At 40.9% G+C, this 26097-nt stretch overlaps 1 protein-coding gene across 3 annotated transcripts in view; it reads right to left on the bottom strand.

Moving 5' to 3' along the window:
- Positions 1-2803: 2803 nt before the first annotated feature.
- Positions 2804-26097, bottom strand: part of EHHADH (enoyl-CoA hydratase and 3-hydroxyacyl CoA dehydrogenase) — a 59062-nt gene continuing 35768 nt past the window's right edge. For all 3 annotated transcript variants that reach the window (XM_070406653.1, XM_070406655.1, XM_070406654.1), the window contains 3 exons: positions 25034-25138; positions 13395-13736; positions 2804-5738 (listed from right to left, as the gene is read on the bottom strand). In XM_070406653.1, the coding sequence (XP_070262754.1) occupies positions 4477-5738; positions 13395-13736; positions 25034-25138 (1709 nt within the window). In that variant the 3' untranslated portion in view covers positions 2804-4476. The remainder of the gene's footprint in view (positions 5739-13394; positions 13737-25033; positions 25139-26097) is intronic.

Raw genomic sequence — 26097 nt, 5'->3', positions numbered from 1 at the left:
GTCCTCGTGATCCAGTATAGTGAGTCAAACTTCCCCCATCCCATATGTGTCCAGGCAGCAAATGGAAGATAAAACAAAACAAAACAAACAAACAAAAAACAAAGAATGCACATCATCTGACTCTTTTTCAAAAATATTTTATTTATTTCAGAGAAAAAAGGAGAGAGAGAAAAATCAATGATGAGAGAGAATCATCCATTGGCTGCTTCCTGAACACTCCAGGCTGGGCATCGAGCCTACAATCTGGGCATGTTCCCTGACCAGGAATCGAACTGTGACCTCCTAGTTCATAGGTCAACACTCAATCACTGAGCAACACCGGCTGTGCACATCATCTGACTCATAAGTCAGGTTTCTGAAAGCTGCCGTGGGACACCTCCATTTACTTCCTATTGTCTGGATCTTAGCCACATGTTCACAACTGGATCCGAGAGAAGCTAACAAATATATTGTATATTTCGAGCAACCAAGTGTCAAATTTAACTTCCATAAAATTTGGACGTTTATTACTACAGAAGAGAAACATTGTGATTACAGACAACAGTCTCTGCCAAAATTTACAAATCAGCAACTCTCTAGGCCCAAGCAAGCTTCAGGAATCCAGTGCACTGATGACTTGGTGGGAGGTTTTGCCCTACTTCCTCCTAAGGACCTCACCTTATGGCTAGAATTAGTAGCTGCTCCTGATAGCACTGCTTCCTCTTAGAAAAAGTGGAATAACTAACTAGGAAAGATGTACACAAGATAGTTGATCAGCCTGCTTGTGTCATCTTATCAGATGCTTTCACGCACTCATTCTACCAGGCTACTTTAAGGTGGATTAAAGAGAACAAGTAAACATTACAACTGAAGTGCCCTAAAAATCTTTGAACAAGAATTAAAAGCCCTGGCCTTTGTGGGTTTGGCTCAGTGGATAGAGTGTCGGTCTGCAGACCAAAGGGTCCCAGGTTTGATTCTGGTCAAGGGCACATACCTTGGTTGCAGGCTCCTCCCTGGACCGGGCCCTGGTTGGGGCGAGAGCAGGATGAAATCAATCGATGTGTTTCTCTCACATTGATATTTCTCTCTGTCTATCCCTATCTCTAAAAATCAATGGAAAAATATCCTCGGGTGAGGATTTTAAAAAAAGAATTAAAAGCCCTGTGCAACTCTCTCATGTTCTTTCTCTGGGTGCGGGAAGAAAACAAAAACAAAAACAAAACTAAAAAGATCAGATAAGATTTAATCTTTCTAAAAATTTGGTCCCATTGAGGACATCAACCTAAATGGAGACTTTCCCTCTACTCTTGTCAACTAACTTTTGTTTAGAAAGATACTTACAGCAATAAACAGAAGAAAGTTTTTGGCTTAGAAACTCTACATGGAGTGCCCTGGAAACAATAACAGGTGTTGCACAACTCTAAGGGGCGCTGTTCACATGATTTCTATGTAAATGGCAACCCCTTGGGCCACAGTATGAAATGGTGTCCCTCAGAGTTGTATAATGATGGTGTCCAGACAACATTAACTATCTGTTAATTTTAAAATATATATAAACTGGCAAGATATGCAGATGACACTGATAGTCCCAAGAGTTCTTGCACAAAGTTGCTTTTAAACCTAGTACAGAGAATTGATTTATATTAAGCTCATCAATGGTTACCAAATGGATTCAAACAATCTAGTGAGCCCACAATATTTCTGATTTATAGGGGTCTATTTTAAAGACAAATGTAAGGCCCTAGAAAATCCAGGTTCCTACACTGTGTAGAGTACGATTTGCATACACCATTCTGTAACTTCATTAATCAGGGGAGTTTAGGGTCCCTCATTTTATCGCTCTCACACACACCTGTTCCTGCTGGAAATGAATAAGTAGGTAGCAACTGCAGCTGCACAGTGCTGCTTCTGATTTAAGTAATGTCATTAGTCTCATCTTTAAAGCTGGAGTATTATGGCAAACCTTCAAGGGTATTTCTAATATAGCCTTCTCATCAGAGTCAATTACCATTAGAACACATTTTTAGAATGTCACTCAGAGGCTGTTGTTTTTTAAAGATAAGTCGTTTTAAAATTATTAACAACAATAACAAAATAAGCCTTTTAAGCAAGTGGATTTTCAAGGATGGGTAGCATATTCTGGAAAGGTTTCATCATTTTGTTTTATGTAGGACCCAACAAATTAGAATTAGGTTTGCCTCCTTGGATATAAAGTAAAAATAAATAAACTCATATTTCTTCTTCTCATTTTATCTATATATAAAGTGCTGGTCCTTAACCTTTATTGGGTCATAAACACTTATGAGAATATGGTATCTCTTCTAAGAAATGCATTCAGATACATATACACAAACATTAGCATAAAATGTCAGGGATTATTGACTCATAAAACCTATTCATAGACACTCTAGTTTCAAAGCTCTGATCTAGAGGATAGTGTAGGGTAAAAATGAGTTTAAAGAACTGAAAATGAATTCCACTAAAGGTCTAAAGAAGAAAAAGTTAATGTGTGTGTGTTTATATTAATTTGAAAAGAAGTCACTTTGGAGACCAAGTTACTAGTTTCAAGAATTTTTTATATTGATGTCTTTAATTTCAAGAACCAATTTATATAAACTCCAGCGATATACATCTTAAAAACTATTCAAAATTGAGCTGCAATTCGAGGCAAACTTTAAGGGTGTTTTGGTTTTTTATTGTTGTTTTTACAATGAAAAACATAGTATATTCATTCAAGACTTCTCTATCAGAACTTTTGATGGTTTTGTTTGAATTCACAGGTAAAAATATTTTGAAAACAGCATCAACACTGAAGGCCAACAACTTGAGCCCATTTATTTATTTATTAAAATCTTTATTGAGATATAATTACACACCATGTAATTAACCCATTTAAGGTATACAACTCAATAGTTTTTAGTAGATTCACAGACTTATGTAACCATCACCACAATGACTTCAGAACATTTTCATTAACCCATAAAGAAATCCTGTACCTATTTGCAGTCACTCCCCATTTCTCATCCCCAATCATTCCAGCTTTAGGCAACCTCTATCTGCTTTCTGTTGCTATAGATTTGCCTATTCTGAACATTTCATATAAATGTTCATACAATATGTGGCCTCTGTGACTGGGTTCTTTCACTTAGCAAAATATTTTCAAGGTCCATCATGTTGTAGCATGTATCAGTACTTCATCTCTTTTTATGGCAGAATAGTCTATTGTATGGCTATTCTGCCCTCTGTTTGTCCATCCATCAGTGATGGACATTTACTTTGTTTCCAATTTGGGGCTATTATGAATAATTCTGATGAAAACATCTGTGTACGAGTTTTTGTGTTGACCAACCCCCCAACTGTTAACCAACCACACAAAACATTAAAAGAGAAGTCTTATAATTATAACAAAATTATAAGAAATTTGTTTTATAATAATTTTGGATTTTTCAAGACTCAACCATTTTCACACCCAATAACACAAAGGCTTATCATGACAGGAAAACTGGCATCATTACAGAATCTAAATCAAGGACAGAATCAGAGGAGGTTAGATGTTCTCTAAGATCCCTTCTTACATTAAGTCAACAACATACTACTATCTATTATTTCTCCATGAATAGAAGAGTAAAGAAAGACCAGGACTTCCCCTGATCTCCAGGTAATTATCAACAAACATTACTGAGCCCCTTGCAGGCAGCAAGCACAGCTGTGAACATGTGTGAGCGGTCCTTGGACAGAAGCGATATACTGAGCATGACTTGCCAAGCTACTCCGAGTTCCCCATTCTGGTCTGAAGTACATGGCTCCTCACCAATTCCCAACTGTGTCTTGCCTATAACTTCAACTCTGTTCTATCTTTGACACTCCGCCTTCCCTTGGGCAGCTTTTCATGCTCACTCACAATGACCTTCACTGCTGACTCAACCCTGACAACTATCTCCATTACACGACTGAGACTATGGACTGAACTTCATCACAGGCATCCATGCTGGACTAATGCCCGCCTGGGCTCTAGGTCTGTCAAGCGCTGTGCAAGAAGCTTAGGGGAGGCACAATGAATGTTTATTGAGTGAAGGATCCGTAAGATTTCCTATTAGTGCTATGTGTGTGAGGCTGAAGGGGGTCAAAATTAATTTATAACTTAGTTGCTTTTATCAGTTGTTAATTGATTACATATTTCGCCAATGATAAAAGCACTTGGGAACCTCAACTTATTCCCGAGGCTCTCTTCTTAGCTATAAAGGTATTCATGTGAGTTTATTCATTGGGATTGGAATAGTTTATCTGGTAGGGACAGATTCAGAGGCATAGGAAGCACATTAATGAATATTTGACCCATTAGAATCATCAGGCAGAAGACCCAAAGAGGAGGCTTAGCTGATTATTTCTTTAGCTTTGTATTTCAGAGCAATCTTACTTTGGACCTTTGGGTTTAAATTTAATGCTCAGTGAGCATGACCTGACGCCAGCCTGTGAGGCATAACCTGAAAGGCTGAATCACAATTTACTGCTGGGGGGTCCTGCCAACCTTTGCCATTCTTTCAGAGGAGGGTTTCCTTGGGAAGCCAATTTTTTCAGATAGTCACAAGGCTCTAGTTGGGGAATATCAGGATTCTGCCTGTAGTATTTCTGCAACTTCTCTAGCACTGTGGGCAACCCAACTGTGGAAGCATAGAACATGGGCCCACCCTTGTGCCTTGGCCATGCATACCCATGTAAATAGATAACATCAATGTGCTCTGGGCTGGCGGCTATCCCGTCTCCCAAGATACGGAATGCTTCATTAATGAGCGCATATAAGCAGCGCTCAAGAATCTCATCCTTGCTAATGATACGTGGTTCAATGTGATAGGTTTCCCTGTACTGTGACAGAAATTTGGAAATCCAGGGATCAGGTTTGTGAATCCTACCCAATGGCTTGTCATATTGGTACCAACCCTCACCTGTCTTCTGGCCAAATCGTCCTGATTCACAGAGCATATCAGGAATTGGGCAGTATCTTCTGTTGCCTCGCTTTCGGGCAGGAGTCCCTGGAGGCAACGTAGGTCCAGTAAGACCTTGCCCCTTTCGAGATTTCCAACCCACATCTAACCCAGCAAGGTCAGACACTCTAAAAGGTCCCATTTTGAAACCAAAGTCCTCCAGCACCTCATCAATCTCCTCTGGCTTACTGCCGTCTTCCAACAAGAAATACGACTGATTATAATAAGGATTCAACATTCGATTCCCAACAAATCCAAAACAATTGCCTACAACTACGCCAAATTTTTTTATCTTTTTTGATAAGTTCATAACAGTGGCAATAGTAGTGGGGGAAGAGTATCGGCTGGGAATAACCTCTAACAACTTCATGACATGAGCTGGTGAGAAGAAATGGGTGCCAATGACCAAGTGAGGACGATCAGTGGATGAAGCAATCTCATCAATGTCCAGGGCTGATGTATTGGTGCACAAAAAAGCTTCTGGCTTGCACACAGCTGACAGTTCAGCAAAGACCCGCTTCTTCAGATTCATTTCCTCAAATACTGCTTCAATGACTAAATCGACACTACTAAGCTCCTCCAAAGATGTAGTTAACCTGGGTTTTGGTCCTGACCAAGTGTGGCCACTTTGCTGCATTTTCAAGCCTTCCCTTACAAAGAAGGAGGTTATTATCTTGTTAGCAGTTTCTAGCTGTTTCTTGTCTGATTCTACGGCAATCACAGGAATCTTGGCCTTTGCAAGAGAAATGACAATGCCTCGACCCATTGTTCCCAAACCTGTAAATAAGAATAAAGGAGAAAAAAATGATTCAATGGTATTGAGAACTGGAAAATTATTCAGTAGATGCAAGGCTTCTGTGGCAATGTGGCATTTAAAGAGATCAATTCAAGGAATATACATGGATTCAATCCTAGTTAAGGCTAGACACTGTGCTAAGTGCTTTAGAGTACATAACAATGAGTAGGATTCACACACACTATTAGAATTAATAAACAAGTTCAGCAAAGTTGCAGGATACAAGATCAATATGCAAAAATCAATTGTATTTCTACACACTAGCAATGGGCAATCTGAATATGAAATTAAGAAAACAATTCTGCTTACAATAGCATCAAAAAGATTGATACTTTAGAATAAATTAAATGAAGAATTGCAAAACCTGTACACTAAAACCCCAAAACAGTATTGAAAGAAATTAAAGAAGACCCAAATATATGGAAAGAATCTCATGTCCATTATTCAGAAGGCTTAACAATTTAAGATGGCAATACTACCTAAATTGATCTGCAGATTCAGTGCAATCCCTATCAAAAATCCAACTGTTATTTTTCCCTGCAGAAACTAACAAGCTGATCCTAAAATTTGTATAGAAATACAAAGAATCCTTAGTAACAAAAACGATATTGAAAAATAAGAACAAAAGTTGAAGAACTCACTCTTCCTACTTTCAAAACTTATGACAAAGCTAAAGTGTTCAAGAAAGTGTGGTACTGGCATAAGGACAGACATATGAATCAATGGAATAGAATCGAGAGTCCTGGAATAAACTCATACACTTACGGCCAATCAATTTTTGACAAGATTTGCAAGATAATTCAATGGGAGAAAGAATAGTCTTTTCAACAAATGGTACTGGGACAACTGGATATCCACATGCAATAGAATGCAGCTGAACCCCTACCTCACACCATATACAAAAATAAATTCAAAATGGATAACAGACTGAAGAAAGAGCTAAAACAATAAAACTCTTATGAGTAAATCTCATGACCTAGGCAGTAACTTCTTAGATATGAAACAAAAAGCACAAGCAACAAAAGAAAAAATAGATAAATTGGACATCACCAAAATTTAAGACTTTTGTGCTTCAAAGGACATTATTAAAGAAGTTAAAAGAACCCACAGAATGGGAGACAATATTTGTAAATCATATATTGCAAATCACAAATCTAATAAGGGATTTGTATCAGAATATATAAAGAACTCTTAAACTCAACAATAAAAAGATAACTCAATTTTCTCTAGCTGGTTTGGCTGAGTGGATACAGCATTGGACCCTGGTCTAATGAGTCTCGGGTTCGATTTCAGTCAAGGGCATGTAACTTGGTTGCAGGCTCAATCCCCAGCCCCAGTTGGGGAGCATGCTGGAGGCAACCAATCAATGTCTCTCTCACGTCAATGTTTCTCTCTCTTTGTCTCTCCCCCTCTCTTCTACTCTCTCTAACAATCAATGGAAAAATACCATTGAGTGAGGATTAACAGCAAAAAAAAAGACAACTCAATTTAAAATTAGACAAAGGGTCTAATAAAGATTTCTCCAAAGAAGATATACAAATGCCCAACAAGCATAGAAAGAGATGCCTAACATCAATAGTCACTAAGGAAATTCAAATCAAAACTACAATGAGCTGCCTCTTTATACTCACTAGGTTATGTATAATTAAAAAGACAAGAACAAGTTCTGGTGAAGATGTGGAGAAATTGGAAGCCTGATGCATTGCTGGCAGATTATAAAATAGTACAGCTGCTGTGGAAAAACAGTTCGGAAGTTCCTCAAATGTTAAATATGGAGTTGCTAGCAATTTCACTCCTAACTAGGGAGATAGGGAGATGGGTAGCTAGGGACATGTACATACATCCCTAAGAGAATTGAAGACATGTGTCCACACAAAACTTGCACGTAAGTATTCAGAGCAGCATTATTCAAAATAGCCAAAAATAGAAACAACCCAAATGTCCATCAATTGATGAATGGAAACAATATGCGGTATATCCAAACAGTGGAATATTATTCACCTGTAGAAAGGAATGAAGCACTGATATATGCTACAATATGGGAAAACCTTAAAAATATTATGCTAGGTTCAAGAAGCTGGAAACAAACGACCACATGGTATATGATTCCATTTATATGAAATCCATATTAGGCAAATCCATAGAGACAGAAAGTGGGTTAGTGGTTGCCAGGGGCTGGGGGAAGGACAATGAGTAATAACTGCTAATGGGTATAGGGTTTCTTTTCAGGGTGATGAAAATGTTCCAAAATTGATTGTGGCAATGGCTGCACAACTTTGTCAATATCTAAAAATAATTGAAGTGTATTCTCTTTTGGTGACATTGTTACTATATATATATTTGTTTAAAATGTTAATTGTGCCCTAATCGGCTTGGCTCAGTGGATAGAGCGTCAGCCTGCGGACTCAAGGGTCCCAGGTTTGATTCTGTCAAGGGCATGTACCTTGGTTGCGGCCATCCCCAGTGGGGGGTGTGCAAGAGGCAGCTGATCGATGTTTCTCTCTCATTGATGTTTCTAACTCTCTATCCCTCTCCCTTCCTCTCTGTAAAAAATCAATAAAATGTATTTTAAAAATGTTAACTGTGATAAAATACCTGTAAAATTTACATCCGTTTACAGTTTAGTGTATTAAGTACATTCATATTGTTGTGTATCCATCTCCAGAATGCCTATCATTTTGAAAAACAACTCTGTACCCATTCAACCGTAAATCCCCATTCCTCCCTTCCTCCAGCCACTGGTGACCACTGTTCTACTTTCTATCTCTATGATTTCGACTACCTTAGGTACCTCATATATAAGTGGAACCATATAAAAGTTGTTCTTTTGTGACTAGCTTATTTCATTTAGCATAATATCCTTAAGATTCATCTATGTTGGTTTTATTATGTGTCAGAATTTCCTACCTTTTTAAGCCTGAATAATATTCCATTGTATGTATACATCACATTTTGTTAATTCATTCATCCATTGATGGACATTTGAATTGTTACTACTTTAGGCTCTTGTGAATGATGCTGCTATAAACATGAGTGTACATATATCTAATCGAGTCCCTGCTTTCAATTCTTTCAGGTATATACTCAGAGGTGGAATTTCTGGATCATATGGTACCTCTATTTTTTTTTTTTTTTTTTTGAGGAACTGCCATGCTGTTTTCCATAGCTGCTATACTATGTTACATTGAATTATACTCTTTAAAAGAATTTTATGGTATACTAGAGGCCCGGTGCACAGATTTGTGCACTGGTGGGGTCCCTCGGCATGGCCTGTGGGGATTGGGCCGAAACTGGCAGTGCAACGCCACCTGTCATTCCTGTCTGCCACTCCCGCTCATCCTGGCCCCACTGTGCCTTCCACGGGCTCACACCCAGTCAATCCCCAGAGGCGCTCACCAGTTGTGAGCCCTGTGTCTGGCGCTAGTCAGTCAGCTGAGCAGCGCTACCACTGTGGGAGCGCACTGACTACCAGGGGGCAGCTCCTGAGTTGAGTGTCTGCCCCTGGTGGTCAGTGTGCATTATAGCGACTGGTCGTTTGGTCACTTGGTTGCTTAGGCTTTTATATATAGAGACTAGAGGCCCGGTGCACAAAAATTTGTGCACTGGCGGGGGGGGGGGGGGTGTCCCTCAGCCCCACTTGTGCCCTCTCACAGTCTGGGACCCCTCAGGAGATAACGACCTGCTGGCTTAGGCCTGCTCCCGGGTTGCAAAGGGCAGGCCTAATCCCTAGGTGCAGCCCCTGGTCTGGCTCAGAGCAGGGCCGACTAGGGAGTTGGGGCACCGTCCCCTGTCATGCACAGAGCAGGGCGGATCGGGAGGTTGCGATGCCACCCCTAGTCATGCTCAGGGTAGGGTCGATTGGGGGGTTGGGGCATTGCCCCGTCACACTCAAGGCAGGGTCGATGGGGAGGTTGCGGCGCCACCCCGTCACGCACAGAGCAGGGCCAATCAGGGGGTTGGGGCGCTGCCTCCTGTCACGCACAGAGCAGGGCCCATCAGGGGGGTTGGGGCTCCATACCCTGTCACGCACAGAGCAGGGCCCATCAGGGGGGTTGGGGAGCTCCCCTCTGTCACGCACAGAGCAGGGCCCATCAGGGGGTTGGGGAGCTCCCCCCTGTCACGCACAGAGTAGGGCCGATAGGGGAGTTGGGGCACCGCCCCGTCAAACACAGAGCAGGGCGGATCAGGGTGTTGGGTGCCGCCCTCTATCACCCACAGAGCAGGGCCGATCATGGGGTTGGGGCGCTGCCACTCTCACACTCAGGGCAGGGCTGATGGGGAGGTTATGGCTCTACCCCATCACACACAGAGCAGGGCCCGTGGGGGGGGGGGGGGTTGGGGTGCCGCACCCTGTCACACACAGAGCCGCAGGGCGATCAGGGGGTTGGGGAGCTCCCCCCAATCAGGCACAGAGCAGGGCTGATCAGGGGGTTGGGGCGCCTTCCCCTGTCACGAACAGAGCAGGGCGGATAGGGAGGTTGTGGCCCCGCCCCCTGTCACACACAGAGCTTCAGGGCCATCAGGGGGTTTGGGCGCTGCCCCCTGTCACGCTGATCCTGGTGCCAGGAGGCCTTGCGGCTCCGCTGATCCCGGTGCTGGGAGGCATATTTCCCTTTTACTATATAGGATAGAGGCCTGGTGCATGGGTAGGGGCTGGCTGGTTTGCCCTGAAGGGTGTCCTGGATCAGGGTGGGGGTCCCCACTGGGGTGCCTGGCCAGCCTGGATGAGGGAATGATGGCTGTTTGCAGCTGGTCACACACCCTTCAGGGTGGAGGACCCCACTGGGGTGCCTGGCCAGTCTGGGTGAGGGGCTGAGGGCTGTTTTCAGGCTGGTGAGTGACTGAAGCTCCCAACCACTCCTTTTTTTCTTTTTTAATTCTGGGCCAAGGCCTCTGCTGCTGAAAGCAGGTATCTGGTTTGTTTTGGTTCTATAATCGAAACACTGTATCATCTCCAGCTCTGAGATCCCGGCCAGCTGAAAGCTGGTTTCTGGGGTTTTGTTTAGCTTCTATATTTGTTACAATGTTTCAAACTGCCAGCTCAGAGGCCGGCAAGGCAGGCCGGGAACGTTGGAGTCCTCCTTCACTGAAGCAAGCAAGCCTCATGTTCGCTTCCAGCTGCCTGGCTGCCGGCCGCCATCTTGGCTGGCAGTTAATTTGCATATTGCCCTGCTTAGCCAATGGGAAGGGTAGCGGTCATACGCTAATTACCATGTTTCTCTTTTGTTAGATAGGATGAGTTACATCTCAATAAAACTGTCAAAAAATATGAAAAGTACCACTCCTCAGGGAGCCTATAATCTAGTAGTGGGATGAAGAAAAGTTCACAAATATCCATCCTATAAGGTAAAGTAAACGATGTGAGTTGAGAAATTTAAATTTATTTGATGATTCAAAGGAAAGAGATTATATTTGGTTGAATGAATCAAGAAAAGCTTCAATATAAAGATATTTGAATAAGTATTTGAGGAAAGAACATATTGAAGTGGGTAAAATTGAGAAACTTGAACTATACAGGTTGGAGAAGGAAAAGGAAAATGGAATAATGTTTTCAGCAAAGGCAAGAGGAATAAAAGCTATTCAATGGCAAAGATGTTGCTGTCCCTTCACCATATCGTTTCATTTTCCTCCTGGACTCATAAGAGACTATATTTTCCACATCCCTTATATCATATGACTAATTCTGGACACTAAAATGGTTAAGGGGTATGTGTGGGATCTATGATTGGCCCATAAAATCCCCTACAAGATCCCTCATTATCACCTGAAGATAGAAAATGCAGAGAACAACTCTGAGACCTTGGAGGAGACCTTAAAGGCCTTAAGACCAAATCCGGCCCACTGCCTACTTCTGTATTACCTATAAGCTAAAAATGTTTTCATGTGCCCTAACCAGTTTGGCTCAGTGGATAGAGCGTCAGCCTGCAGACTCAAGGGTCCCGGGTTCGATTCTGGTCAAGGGCATGTACCTTGGTTGCGGGCATATACTTAGTAAGGGGTGTGCAGGAGGCGACTGATCGATGGTTCTCTCTCATCTATGTTTCTAACTCTCTATCCCTCTCCCTTCCTCTCTGTAAAAAATCAATAAAATATATTGAAATAAATAAATAAATAATAAAAAATGTTTTCACGTTAAAACAGTTGAAAAACCAAAAAAAATTAATGATATTTGATGACCCATAAAATTATATCAAATTCACATTTCAGTGTTTATAAATAAAGTTTTATTGGCACACAACCATGCTAATTTGTTTTTGTGTTCTCTATGGCTTTTTTGTGCTCAATAGCAGAGTTGTGTAGTTGCAACAGAGACCCTATAGCCCACAAAGCCTAAAATATTCATTATCTGGAATGTCACAGAAACAATTTGCTGACCCTTGTCCCTTCCCCTTTTTCACCCATCTCCCCAATACTCCTTTCCATCTGGCAACCATCAAAATGTCTGTAAATATGAGTTTGTTTCTGTTTTGTTTGTTCATTTATTTTATTTTTTAGATTCTACATATAAGTGAAATCATATATTTGTTTTTCTCTGTCTGACTTATTTCCCTTAGCATAACCCTCTAGGTTCATTCATGTTGTCACACATGGCAAGATTTCATTCTTTTTTATGACTGAGTAGTATTCCATTGTATGTAGTATGTACCACTATGGTTGGTGTCAGATAGGTACTAGATTTACCAGAGTTATCACTTTGTAAGTTATAGAAATATCTAGTCACTATGTTGTACACCTTAAACTTATATATTGTATGTCAAATGTAATTGAAAAATTTAAAAAATCAACTATTTTATATTAAAAATTGACTGAGATAACACTAAGAAGATGCATAGAGTGGGCTCTTTCTCTCCAGGTTGGGTTGGGTGCTAAAGAGCCAGGTGGGGGTTAAGAAAGTTGATGCTAAAAAAAAAAAGAAAAAAAAGGCAAGTAGATGCTTTTAATAAACTATGAACCTCATCCCCCAAAAGACTGTACACGAGCTGAAGCATATAACATTTTACTTCCCATTTCACAGGGTTTAAAATCCACAAAAGATCATTCTTGGGCCAAGACTAAGAGCAAGTGAAGCTTAGGAAAGTGGCCCAAAGAAGCCAATCAGAGAGCTAGCTTCTGAGGAAGGAAGACATTTGTTTGGAAAAATTCCAGGGTCAAAAGACGGTAAGCCCGTTTCATGGTTCAGATGGATTTGAGGATAGTTGGTTTTGAACTAGGAGAAGGAAATGGTTCCAGGGACCAGAAAGACAGAAACTTCATTCCAAATGCCTAGCTGCAAGAGTGACAGGACACACCTTAAAATGTGGTACAAATAGTAATCATGGTTGGGAAATTCAGGAGTGACAGATTCAAACAGAGAAGAGGATGGGATGAGTGGAAAATGCCCAGAGTCCAGATTCAGACAGATCCAGGGCCAGACTCTTACACCACTTGTGTTTATTTAGCTCCTTGTTGAGAAGGTTAGCGTCTCTAGGCCTCACATGTCAAATGAAGATAGTTAATAGGCCGGGGTGAAAATTAAGCTAGCTAACACATGTAATATATCTAGCATAGAACCTGGAACCCAGTAGCCCTAAGCAAATGGTAGTAGCACTTCACATGTGCAGATCTGGAGATTGACATTAACTACCCCATGTTCTTACCGAGAACGCCCACTGAGGAGATGGGCCGTGCCGACGCCGTTTTCCAGGATGCTCCAGAGGGAACTGACCACTTATTTGCATTCCTCTCAGCCAAGAAAGCATACTGCAGGGCCCTAGCCTGCCCCGATTGCCGAAGGTACATAAACAGCTCCGCCTCCTTCTTGATGCCCACCTCATAGGGATACTGTGTGGCAGCCTGGACTGCACGGACACAAGTCTCCTGAGAAAGGCACCCAGGGTGCTGCTTCCGCATCTTCAGAAGGGCTTCACTGAAAATAGAGTCCATGTTGGGCAAGCTCTGCACTGGCTTATTGAAGAGTCTACGGGACTCTAGAGACTGATCTGAAAGAAATAAGAAGGAAAATCAGATCTTTGGAAATGTTACTTAGACTAAGAGAAAATGAGTAAATAATAATAGTGATAATTGTTCAAATTCAAAGTACAAACTTAAATGCTATCCAACAAGATATTTAATATAACATGAATACCAAAGTCTCTAACATCTTTGCAACTTAGTTCCATAAAAATTTAATGGCTCCAAAGCAATTTCAAGTTACCTAGTTGAAGCATAAAGCAGCATTTTCCTATTATTCCAATTTTATAATAGATCAAATATTAATCTGTCAGTCATTTTAAGGAAAATAGCTCTGAGTTAATAATATTTTAGATTCAAGGTAATTTTAACTTGATTCCTAATAGTAACAAAGACTTAAAGATACCTAGAAAAGAAGAGTGTGATATTGGTACAAGGATAGACATACAAATCAATGGAAGAGAACTGAGAGATCAGAAATAAATCCTTATAATTATGGCCAATTGCTTTTCAACAAAGGTGCCAAAACAATTCACTGAGAGGAAAAATAAGATTTTTTTCAACAAATATGTTTGCTGAGACAACTGGATATCCGTATGTAAAAAGTAAATAAACTTAAATCCTTATCTAACACCATATATAAAAATCAGCCCGGCTGGCATAGCCCAGTTGTTGAGCGTCAACCTATGAACCAGGAGGTCATGGTTTGATTCCCAGTCAGGACACATGCCTGGGTTGCGGGCTTGGTCCCCAGTGGGGGTGGGTGGGGGGGGGGTGCAGGAGGCAGCTGGTGGATGATTCTCTCTCATCATTCATGTTTCTATCTCTCTCTCCCTCTCCCTTTCTCTCTGAAATCAATAAAAATACATTTTTTAAAAAATTAACTCAAAATGGATCATAAATTGAAGAGCTAAAACTATAAAAATTTCTAGAAGAAAACCTATTTAAACCTATTTCTAGAAAATAGGTTAAACCTTTGTGACCTTGAGTTAGGTGAAGTGTTTTGAGCATGATCCATGAAAGAAAAATCAATTAATTAGATTGTGTTAAAATTAAAAAATTCTGTACTTCAAAAACCATCATTAAGAAAATGAAATGATAAGTCATAGATTGAAAGAAAGTATGTATGCCCACTCCACCACCTCCACCAAATGTCCACTTCCTAATCCCCAGAATTTATGAATTTATTATCTTACATGGCAAAGGGACTCTACAGATGTAATTAAGGTTAAAGACCTCGAGATGTAGAGATTATCCTCTATTATCTGGGTTGGCATAGTCCAGTCATATGAGTTCTTAAAAGAGGAGAATCTTTCCTGGCTATATAGTGAGGGAGAGATTTGATGAGAAAGGATCAGAAAGTTGCAACATGGAAAAGACTCAACCTAATGGTGATGATGTGGCTTCGAAGAAGGAGGAAGGGGACCAAGAACCAAGAAACACCGTGGCCTCTAGAACTAGGGACAGCCCTCAGTTTACAACCAGCAAGAACACAGGGACCTTGGTCCTACAACGCAAGGTACTGAATTCCACCAACAATGGATTCTCCCCTACAACCTCCAGAAAGGAGTGAAGCTGCTGACACCTAGATTTTAGCCCAGTAAGACCCCTACTGAACTTTTAACCTATAGATCAGTAAAAAATAAATGTGTGTTGTTTAAACTAAACTTGTGGTAATTTATTATCAAAGCAATAGAAAAACTAATACAATATGAAAACAAATATCTAATAAGTATCTGTACCAACAATATATAAATGATTCTGATGACTCAATAATAAGAGGACAAACAACCTAATTTTTTAAATGGACAAAACTTTAATGGTTATTTCACCAAAGAGGATATACAAATGGCTAATAAGCATGTGAAAAGATGTTTAACACCATTAGTCATTAAGGAAATGCAAATTCAAACTACAATGAATGTATAAGCAGATTCTAATCAACCTCATTTCTGAGACTAAAGTACAAAAATCTCACCCTCTCTTGCTCTCTCCCTTCCTCACTCTGATGACAGCCAGCTGCCCTTTGGTGAAGCCTAAGTGACCAAGAGCTGAAGGAGGCTTTTAGCCAACAGCCCGAGAGGAACTGTGGCCCTCAGTTTAATGGGCCATAAGGAACGGAATCCTGCAGACACCCACAGGAGCTTGGAAGAAGATCCTCTCTCCCAGTCTAGCCTTGAGATGAATACAGCTCCCACAGCACCTGAATGTAACGTTATGTGAAATACTAAACCAGAGGATTTAGCTAACCATGCCCAGATTCCTGACCCACAGAAACTGTAACCTTTAAAAAATGTTTGACTTTAAGCAGCTACATTTTGGGGGAATTTGTTATGCAGCTATATATAACTAATACAGACCCCTAAAATGACTATCATAGAAAAGACATCAATATCAAATGTTGGTGATGATGTGGAGTAACTGGAACCCTGAGAATGTAAAACAGCACATCAGCTTTAGAAATCAGTTTGACAGTTTCTTAAAAAGATAGCATAAACCCTTGGTCGGCAAACTGCGGCTCTTTGGCCCCTTGAGTGTGGCTCTTCCACAAAATACCACGTGCGGGTGTGCGTACACTGCGACTGAAACTTCGTGGCCCATGAGCAGACGTCGGTTTTCGGCCTGGGCGAGTCTATTTTGAAGAAGTACTGGTGATATTTGGCTCTGTTGACTAATGAGTTTGCTGACCACTGGCATAAACTTATTGTTCAACCCAGCAATTTTACTCCTAGGAATCCACCCAAGAGAAATGAAAACATATAGCTATATAAAACTTATATGAATATTCATAGCAGCATTATTCATAAGAACTCAAAACTGGAAACAATCTGAATATCCATCAGTTGATGAATAGATAAAGAAAATGTGGCATAGCCATACAATGGAACACTACTCAGCAATAAAAGGAACAAGCTACTGATACCTGCTACAGATGAGCCTCAAAAACATTACGCTAACTGAAAGAAGCTAGATGCAAAAGATTACCTATTGTATGATGCTGTTTACAGTAATGGTCCAGAAAAGACAAATGTATAGAGATGGAAAGATCTGTGGTTGCCTAAGGCTGGTGGCTAGCCGCAAAAAGTCATGAGGGCACTTTTTGTAGTAGTGAACAAGTCCTAAGACTGATTTATGGAGACGGTTGCATAACTTTATAAGGTAAATTATGCTTCATTAAAGCTGTTAAAAAATTCCTAGAAAATATAAGACCTTTATGAAGATAATATAATATTTTATTGAAGAACATAAAATAAGACCTTAATTAGGAGAGCCAATGATATAATATTTAAAGCATAAAAATATTTCCATATATGTACATTATATATAAATTTCTAATCAGAACCCATATTGTTATATTTTTTTAAAATAACTCAATAGAATGATTCCTAAAGTTTGCATAAAAGAATAAATATATGCCTAGCTGGTGTGGCTCAGTGGTTGAGTGTTAACCCATGAACCAGGAGGTCACGATTCAATTCCAAGTCAGGGCACATGCCCAGGTGGCAGGCTTGATCCCCATTAGGGGAAGTGCAGGAGGCAGCCCATAGATGATTATCGCTCTCTCCCTCTCTGAAATCAATAAAAACATATGGATAGAGAATAAATTACATTATCAAAACTGTTTTCTAAAACAGTATACCATAAACTGCTTTCTAAAAAGTACTATCATCTCTTCAAGAATAAAACATCATATCAAAAATGTACACCTTGGTTAAACATAAAACCTACCAAACCTCATAAAGCAGTTTCACTATAAAAAGACATATGAATGTGAGCCTGTCTGGCATTCCTGTGTTACTATGTGTCCAACAGAGAGCAAGTATGGTTGGGATGTAATCATGTCCACTTGGAAGTATATCTGTGAAGCATTGTATAATTTCAACTTTTTTTTTTAACATAGGAAGGGAGACTAGTTTAATGCTTGATTACTACATATAGCTGAAAAGAATGGATTTTATTTTATCTTTAAAATATATTTTTATTGATTTCAGAGAGAAAGGGAGAGGGAGAGAGAGATAGAAACATCAATGAGAGAGAATCATTGATTGGCTGCCTCCTGCCTGTCCCCCACTGGGGATCAACCTGGACATGTGCCCTGAGCGGGAACCAAACTGTGACATCCTTGTTCACAGGTTGATGCTCAATCACTGAGCTGGCTGGGCAAGAATGAATTTTTAAATTGATGCTTTACCAGATGATGTTAAGAATAGGATTCAGGAAAGGCGGGAAAGACAGCAGTTAGCAGCATGTAGTCCCTATTCACACTACTATTGTTGGAAAAACATGAACTCTACCCAACAGGCTACCAGTTACTTGCCCATTTACCCAATGAGTTAGCCCAATCCTCAAGCTTTGGAAAGGCAAGTTCAGCAGAGAAGGATGGAAACCTTTCCAGGGCCTGGTTTAATTTCTGGTGGCCCAAAAGGAAGACAAGAGTGAACAGTAAGGAGAGGACAAGTGTGTGGAGGAACCAAGAGGATGAGGGAAGAGGGATGAGCTGTCGGTGTTGTAGCATAAATAGGGGACTGATGCAATCTATGCCCAGTACAGGCCTAGCCTGGGATATCTTATAGCGATCTCTGTCCTTGTGACATTGCCACTGTTTCCACAACGGGCTGATTCTCAACTCCATAGGACACATCAGAATTATTTGAGGAGTTTAAAAAGGTTAGATGCCCAGGCTCCACCATACACTCAGTTACGTGTCTTTAAAGGTAGGCATGAGTATTTTTTAAACAATTCAACTGCTGATTGTGAGGTGTAGCTTCTGGGAGGTCCAAGAGCAAAGTGTTATGCCAGCCACTGTACCGAGGACAGTTACAGCTCCTGGCAAGTTTACTCTGAGACAGAGATTGAAAAGGAAAGAGAAGAAAGAAAAGAAAAGGACAAGAAAAAATAAAAGCAAAGCCTGCTTCGTTGTGTACAGTAAATATTGCTGATCAGCATAAGCCTGTTACCCTGAGGATACTCAGAACCTCTCAGGCTGCCAGTGGGCATCCTGGGAGCTTCCCACGGTACTTGTCCAAACCAGCCTAGGGCCAAGAGAAGTGTATCCACTGGGGAGGCTGGGATCAGAGCACCATCATAGATCACTTTCCCCCCATACCATTTCCCATCCCTTTCTTGTTGTAGCTGTAACTGAAGGATGTTGTTATCTTAACATTCCAGTTTATTACTACAAAATATATTCAGAATTTCCCCTTTGGATCTATAGGTCTGATGTTTTCAAAGTGTACGTCTTACACACTTGGTAGTTTTAGAGTCCTGGTAGTTTTAAAGTCACTCAACTGTACCTACATAATCAGAGAAGCAAGTGTGAGCAGTCCAGCACTAGCGTTCGCTGCATAGGAAAATGGGTAAGAGAAGAACTGATTTCTGATTGAAAAGTGCTTATGATCAAATTATTTCCTTGACCCATTCACATTTTTTTCTTAATTCTTCAAGGTTTTCTAAGGCATAATATTAAATTTTTGATTTTTTTTTTAAAGTGAACCACACTCCCAATGAAAGAAAAGGGGGCAATTATTTTCCCTCTTTCCTTTCCGGTAAACTTACAGGAAGAGATTTTTTTTTTTTCTGCCTAGGATGAAGAGAGACACAGTGTGCCCTTTATAGAAATGGTTTCCTAAGGCATAAAGGACTCTCTCTTCTCTCATTCTGATAAACAGTAAGCTGTGTCTATCACAGAAGCTCTGTAGAGAGCAGACAGAACTGTACTTTCCCAGGCTTGCGGGAGGCACCCACAGAAGTTGGGCAGTACCTCCAAGGGAAGTTAAATTTAGACACATGCTTAGGCCTCCTACGTAAGGCAGTCACTCTGCTCCTGTGAAATAAGTTTATATAAATGTTCATAGAGAGTAAAAATAAATTACAAAGAGCAAAAGATAAAGTGAAGAGAAAGACATATGGAACCACTAAGATTTTTTTAAAGCCACAAAATCAAGATGAACAAAAAAACCAAGGTCTTTAGGCAGAATTAGAATTGTTAAAAATGGCTAACACAGCCCAGTGCAGTCACAGGACCAGGGGTCATTACAGGGACAAAAGCAGAGCATTAGGTTCCTGTGTGGAGGCTCCCAGTCTGATGTCCCCTGTGCCCATCTTTGAATAACAACACACATTTTCAGCTTCACGCCAGAAATATGCACGTGGTAATCAGGAGTTCTCACTCCATTTGGGTAAAAGCAGGCTACAGGCCAAATGCAAGTGCAAATAAATAGCATTTTACAGGACCCTGCTCTCCCCAGTGTAGCCAAAGCAGTCTGGCTTGGTCAAGTAATTCTGAATTGCTCTGCTAAATCTATTGCACGGCAGTAGTCTGAGAGGCTTCATATAAAGGAGTATTAAGATGCATGAAGCTAATTAACTTTCACAGTTAAATCTCCAGGATACACGTTAAATTTGTAGAGAAATTTGCAGCAACTTCCCAAATCACATTTTTAGATACATGCTAACCTTCTACAATGCCCTCCCACACACAACGGGTTCCAAAACTGCTGATTGCAATATTGCCCTTCGAAATTCCCTTCTCGCTCTCCTCTCCTATTGGCTGTGGAAACTAAATACGTGCTGTTACCCTTTTCCTTTTACTTGTTTAAGTCATTATTTCAGAAGTGGGGTTGGGGGTAAGGATGGGGGTGGGAATAGGCTGAATTAATAGAATATTTTTACAAATGGGAAAAGGAAACAAAAATTTTACATGTATCTTAAAATTGAGATATGATTCACATACCATAAAAGTCACCATTCTAAAGTTTACAATTCAGTGGTTTTTTAGTATATTCACAAGCTGTGCAACATACATGTATGTATTTTAACCATTTGTAACTGATTTACAAATATCTTTGAGACTGCTGGTAGTGTTTGCATGCCAGGTGTAAAAAGTCAAAACTAGGAAAAGTTATCTCCATTCTTCCCTTGTTCTCTTACACCAGTTGTTCTCAAAGTGTGGGCCCAAGAACACAGCATCAGCATCACCTAAGAACTTGTTAGAGATGCAAATTCTTGGGCCCCACCTCAGACATACTGAGTCAGAAAGTAGTGAGGGGGCCCTACAGTCTCTTTTAACAGACCGTCCCAGTGATTCTGATGCACAATAAAGTTTGAGAACCATTCCTCTAGATCAAGACAATGGTACCAGCTTCACATAACTATAGATTTGTATTAATATATTTTATTATTGATATATCTTATTGTTAACATATTTTATAATATCTCTTATAAAATATCAATATATATTTTGATAATACAGTTTTATGGAGTCTTTTCTTCAAATCAACCCATCAATTTTGTTCTGCCAAATAACCACATACTATATTTAAAGAAAAAAAAAAGAGAGAGAGAAAATTGAGGAAACATAAAAAGAAAGGAAAAGCATAAGACCTTAAATGAAAATGAAAGGCAAAATAAATAAGCCTAGCTAAACTTCGCATTTGGTAAGATAATAACTGGCAAATGTAGATAAGATTCTCTGAGCTAGACCTTCATTAATCTATCCTATTTTTCTACTTTGTCTCTCTAGCATTTACCTATTACAAAGCAGCACCAGTAAATTATAGAATTCTAGTGAAACTCATTTTTTTTTAAAATATATTTTATTGATTTTTTACAGAGAGGAAGGGAGAGAGAGATAGAGAGTTAGAAACATCGATGAGAGAGAAACATCGACCAGCTGCCTCCTGCACATCTCCCACTGGGGATGTGCCCGCAACCCAGGTACATGCCCTTGACCGGAATCGAACCTGGGACCTTTCAGTCTGCAGGCCGACGCTCTATCCACTGAGCCAAACCGGTTTCGGCGAAACTCAATTTTTAAAAATAGAAAGAAATTGCCCTGGCTGGTTTTGCTCAGTGGCTAGAGCATCGGCCTATGAACAGAAGGGTCCGGGTTCAATTCCAGTCAAGGGCACAAGCCCGGGTTGTGGGCTCGATCCCCAGTTGGGGGCATGCAGGAGGCAGCCGATCAATAATTCTTTCTCATCATTGATGTTTATATCTCTCTCTCCCTCTCCCTTCCTCTCTGAAATCAATAAAAATTAAAAATCTATACATATAAAAGCCTAAGTGACTGTAATGACCAGAATGACCGGAATGATAACAACTGGTTGCTATGATGCGCACTGACCACCAGGGGGCAGATGCTCAATGCAGGAGCTGCCCCCTCGTGGTCAGTGTGCTCCCACAGCCAGCCTCCCCTGGCCTGCCAACCTCCCATGGTCCCTCCCCCCCGGCCGGCCAACCTCTCATGGTCCCTCCCCACAGTTGGCAGGCCCGCAGGCTGGAACAGGGAACCAGGGGTGGGTGAAAGTGGATGCAACCCCTTTCCCAGGGGAGTCAAGGGCTGGCTCCCTCCTTGGGGCCGGCAGCCAACTTCCCATACCCCATCCCTTCCCCTGGCCAGCAGGCCCCGATTGGCCCACGGCCTGCGCTGCAGTGGTGGTGCAGTGGTGAGGGAAGGAGGAGGGGAAAGGCGGGGAACCGCTCGGCGGGGGGTGCCAACGATGGTGGCATCGGGGTCCAGTGTCCATTCCTTCCACTCCTGGCCCAGCGACTGTCATCTCCTCTCTGGCCTGGCCCTGATCAGCGTGGCCGTGATTGGCCCTGATCGCCGGCTAGGCCTAGAGACCCCACTCACGCACAAATTTTGTGCACTGGGGCTCTAGTAAATAAATAAATAAAATAAAATAAAAATACAAAGAAAGAAAAAGTTCCAGAATTTTCCATAGGATTCTAAGCCCTAAACACTAAAAGAGACACAATGCAGGTCATAGCCAAAACAAAAAACTGGAGCCCACCCTGGCCAGTCGCTCAGTGGTTAGAGCGTTGGCCCTTGTACCAAAGGTCATTGGGTTCGATTCCCTGTCAAGAGCCTAAAGTGGAAATAATCTAAATATACATCAACTGATAAATGGGTAAATAAATTGTGATATATCCATACTATAGATTACTATTTAGTAATTTAAAAAAGAAAATATTAATACATGAAACAATATGGATGAATCTCAAAAACATGGTAAGTGAAAGAAGTCAAATAAAAGACTGCATACTATATGTGTGATTCCATCTATGAGAAATTCTAAAAAAACAATACAGAAAGCAGGTGAGTGGCTGTCTGTGGGAGGGAATCTACTGGAAAGAGGCATGAGAATACTTCTTAGGGTGATAGAACTACATCTTTTTTATTGTGACTACATAACTGTAAACAACTACAAAATTTAATCTGTCTCTATACTTAAAATGGGAGAATTTTTGTGTGTGTAAATTATACCCCAATAAAGAGAACCCAAAACAAAGAAAAGATGATTTATACAATTTTGGGGTTAAAACTAACTTGTTTTCATTTCTGCATATCTCTTTTAAATTTTTTGTCTGTATTCATACATACTTTATGTAGCTATAATTATAGAATATATGTAAGTTTATATTATAGACACTTTTATACACAAATAATTTTACATATTTCTAAACAGCACTCATGACTATAATTTGAAATAGTTATACATAATTGCCCAAAGCCCAGAACTGTTTCCTGCATTGTTACAGGTGAATTACCAAGTTTTAAAGCAGATGATTCCTCCTCAATATTTGGGTGCCATCAAGTGGACAAACTGTGTAATGTGACTGAGATTGAGTAGACTTTTATAAATTTTATAAATTAAAAAAAAAAATTGTTTAAAACTTATCATCTAAATTAATTTTTAAAATGAAATCAATTTTAAAAGATGAAAACAGACAATTTTATAAATGTATTAGACCATGATCCTTGTTACCTCTTGAAGGAACTTAACTCTCAAATCTGAATCTAAGGAAATCAGTTCAGGAAAAGAACTCTCTGTTGAAATCGGGTTCTTTACAATCTAAGATCACGGGTGTAAATAACAGTCTATTTAAGCCCCCAACCGAAAATAATTTAGGCACCTCCAAATGTAAATAGCCTTTGCTGCTGGCCAACCAGGTGACTTCCAACACAACACTAAGCCCTCTCAGGAGGCACAATGAAGCCAGGGATGAAAACGTGCTGAAGACTGTCTGGAAGGCAGAGAAAGACAGCAGGAAACTCATTCCCATTTGGGCAAAGACTTGCAGATTCTCTTTATGAGTCGCCAGTATTCTCCCCCCACAGACCCTGGCCTCTCCAGTTCAAGCTTTTCTTATTGCATTGACAGTAACTGGCTAGAGCCACAAAAAGAATGATTACTTCAGAAAAGTGTTTGGTCCCTACCAGGGTCAGCAAAAGAATGACTTTTTCAAAAGAATGCCTTTGAATGACACCGAGCCATTGCCTGCCACCAAGTAGTGAGGTGAACGCCCTGCTCTGCCTATAACCAGCACTCTTTCCAATTATTTTTTCTAACACTCTTTAACCCTCTCCATCTTGCTGCCAACTTCCATACATTAAAAAGAAACCGCTAGAAAAGGAAAGAAAAACTCGAGGAGTGCCACACCAAAGAACTCTTAAAGGATGGCATGACTCCATACAGTGAGAAACCAATGAGAAAACAGCTCACAGAAACGGAACCATGCTTTTATTGTGGTCAGTTATAGAGCCTGTCTTCTATTTGCTGAAATGTTTATTTGCTTGTTTTAATTTTAATTGTATTTCTTAATAGAAAATGCATTTATTTAATAAAAATTCAAAAGGTGCGGAAGAATCTGTATATATAAAAGCCCAAGCGACCATTACAACCGAATGACTGGAATGACCGGCCAGTAGCTGTGCTGTGCACTGACCCAGACCTTGCTGCTGGGGCCCTGACAGCCCCAAATCTGGTTCACCCGCACCCTGGACCCAGACAGGAGGCAGGAGGGAGCCCGATTCCTCACAGAATCAGCTTTGGTGAGCTTGCTGCTAGGGCCAGCCTCCCATGATCTGTCCCCCGATCGGCTCCAATCGCCAGCCTGGCTGAGGGACCCTACCCATGCATGAATCCATGCACCAGGCCTCTAGTAAACAAAAAGTCTCCTTCCAATTGTGTCTCTGGCTGACCAGCCCCATTCCCAGAGACAACCATTAGCCATTTCTTATGAATCCTTATGGAAATATTTTATACACAAACAGTTACATATATACATTCTCCCCATATAGGCATTCAATCCCATCCCCTCTTTCTTATTTCACAAATGGTAAACCACTATACACAATGATGCTTTTTACACTTAATATACTATATCATGGCACTCATACCATATCAATACATAGTTTCTCATTCATTTTAAAGCTGTGTCTTATTGCATCACTTGGATGTACCAGAAGATATTTAAGGAGTTTCTTAAGATAGACATTTAGCTTGTTTTCAATTTGGTGCTATTTTTATTATCTTCTTACCTAAAACTCTCTGGGCTAATTTGAGTGCTTCTTCAACTGGGTCTGAGTTGACAATTTCATCTAGAATACCCAGCTTGAGTGCTTCATCTGCCAAAACATGTCTTCCTAAAACAAAACAAAACAAGTCACAGAACAATGTGAGATTAAAGCAAAAGCAGGGAGGGCCTCTGTTCTGAAAATAAACCTATTGTTAAATAAAATAAATGACAGCTGTAGTAGAAAGATCACTGAAGGGGTAACCAGAAAATGTGGATTCAAGCTCCAGCACTATCTTTTACTATTTGTGTTACCATAAAGAACTGTTTAGGACTATAATTTCCTTGTTGATAAATGGGAATAATTGTGTTTACGTTAGTAATTCTGAGTATTAAGTGAAAATAACATATTCTCTCTTTATTCTAGACATAATATCTATAGAAGCACTTTATAAACTATAGATCTCTATATAAATACTAGAGGCCCGGTGCACAAAATTTGTGCACTTGGGGGGGGGGGGGGGTGCATCCCTCCGCCCGGCCTGTGCCCATTTGCAGTCCAGGACCCCTTGGGGGATGTCCACCTGTTGACTTAGGCCCACTCCCCGGGGGATCAGGCTTAAGTTTGCAGTTAGACATCCTTCTGGTAGCCAGGGAGCCCTCGGGGGGCTGTCCAACTAAAGGCTTAGGCCACCAAGGGATTGGGCCTTAACTGTTAGTTAGACATTCTTAGTACTGCCATGGAGGTGGGAGAGGCTCCTGCCACCACTTCTGCACTGGCCAGCCATAAGCCAGCTTCTGGCTGACTGGCACTACTCCTGGGTCTGACCTAAACCCTAGAGATTAGTACTTCATTTTACAACTATTTCTCGGTTTATAGGCAGCAGCAAACTCAGACCACACAGTTGGGTGTGCGCCTGGGCCCTCCCACCCTCCTATCTCCATGGCATCGCTCATCGCAGGCCAGCCGGCGCCCGGGCCCTCCCGCCCTCCGATTGCCATGGCATTGCTCCTCGCAGGCCAGCCGGCAACCCCAGCCCCAGTGGGGTCCGGGGTTGCCGCCTGGCCTGCGCCCGGGCACTCCCGCCC

This window comes from Myotis yumanensis, unplaced genomic scaffold, assembly GCF_028538775.1.
Source record: "Myotis yumanensis isolate MYYU_CA2020_CCGP unplaced genomic scaffold, mMyoYum1.0.hap1 SCAF_2, whole genome shotgun sequence".
Lineage (NCBI taxonomy): Eukaryota > Metazoa > Chordata > Mammalia > Chiroptera > Vespertilionidae > Myotis > Myotis yumanensis.
Note: the sequence above shows the minus strand (reverse complement) of the source record. Positions and strands in the feature narration are given on the sequence as shown.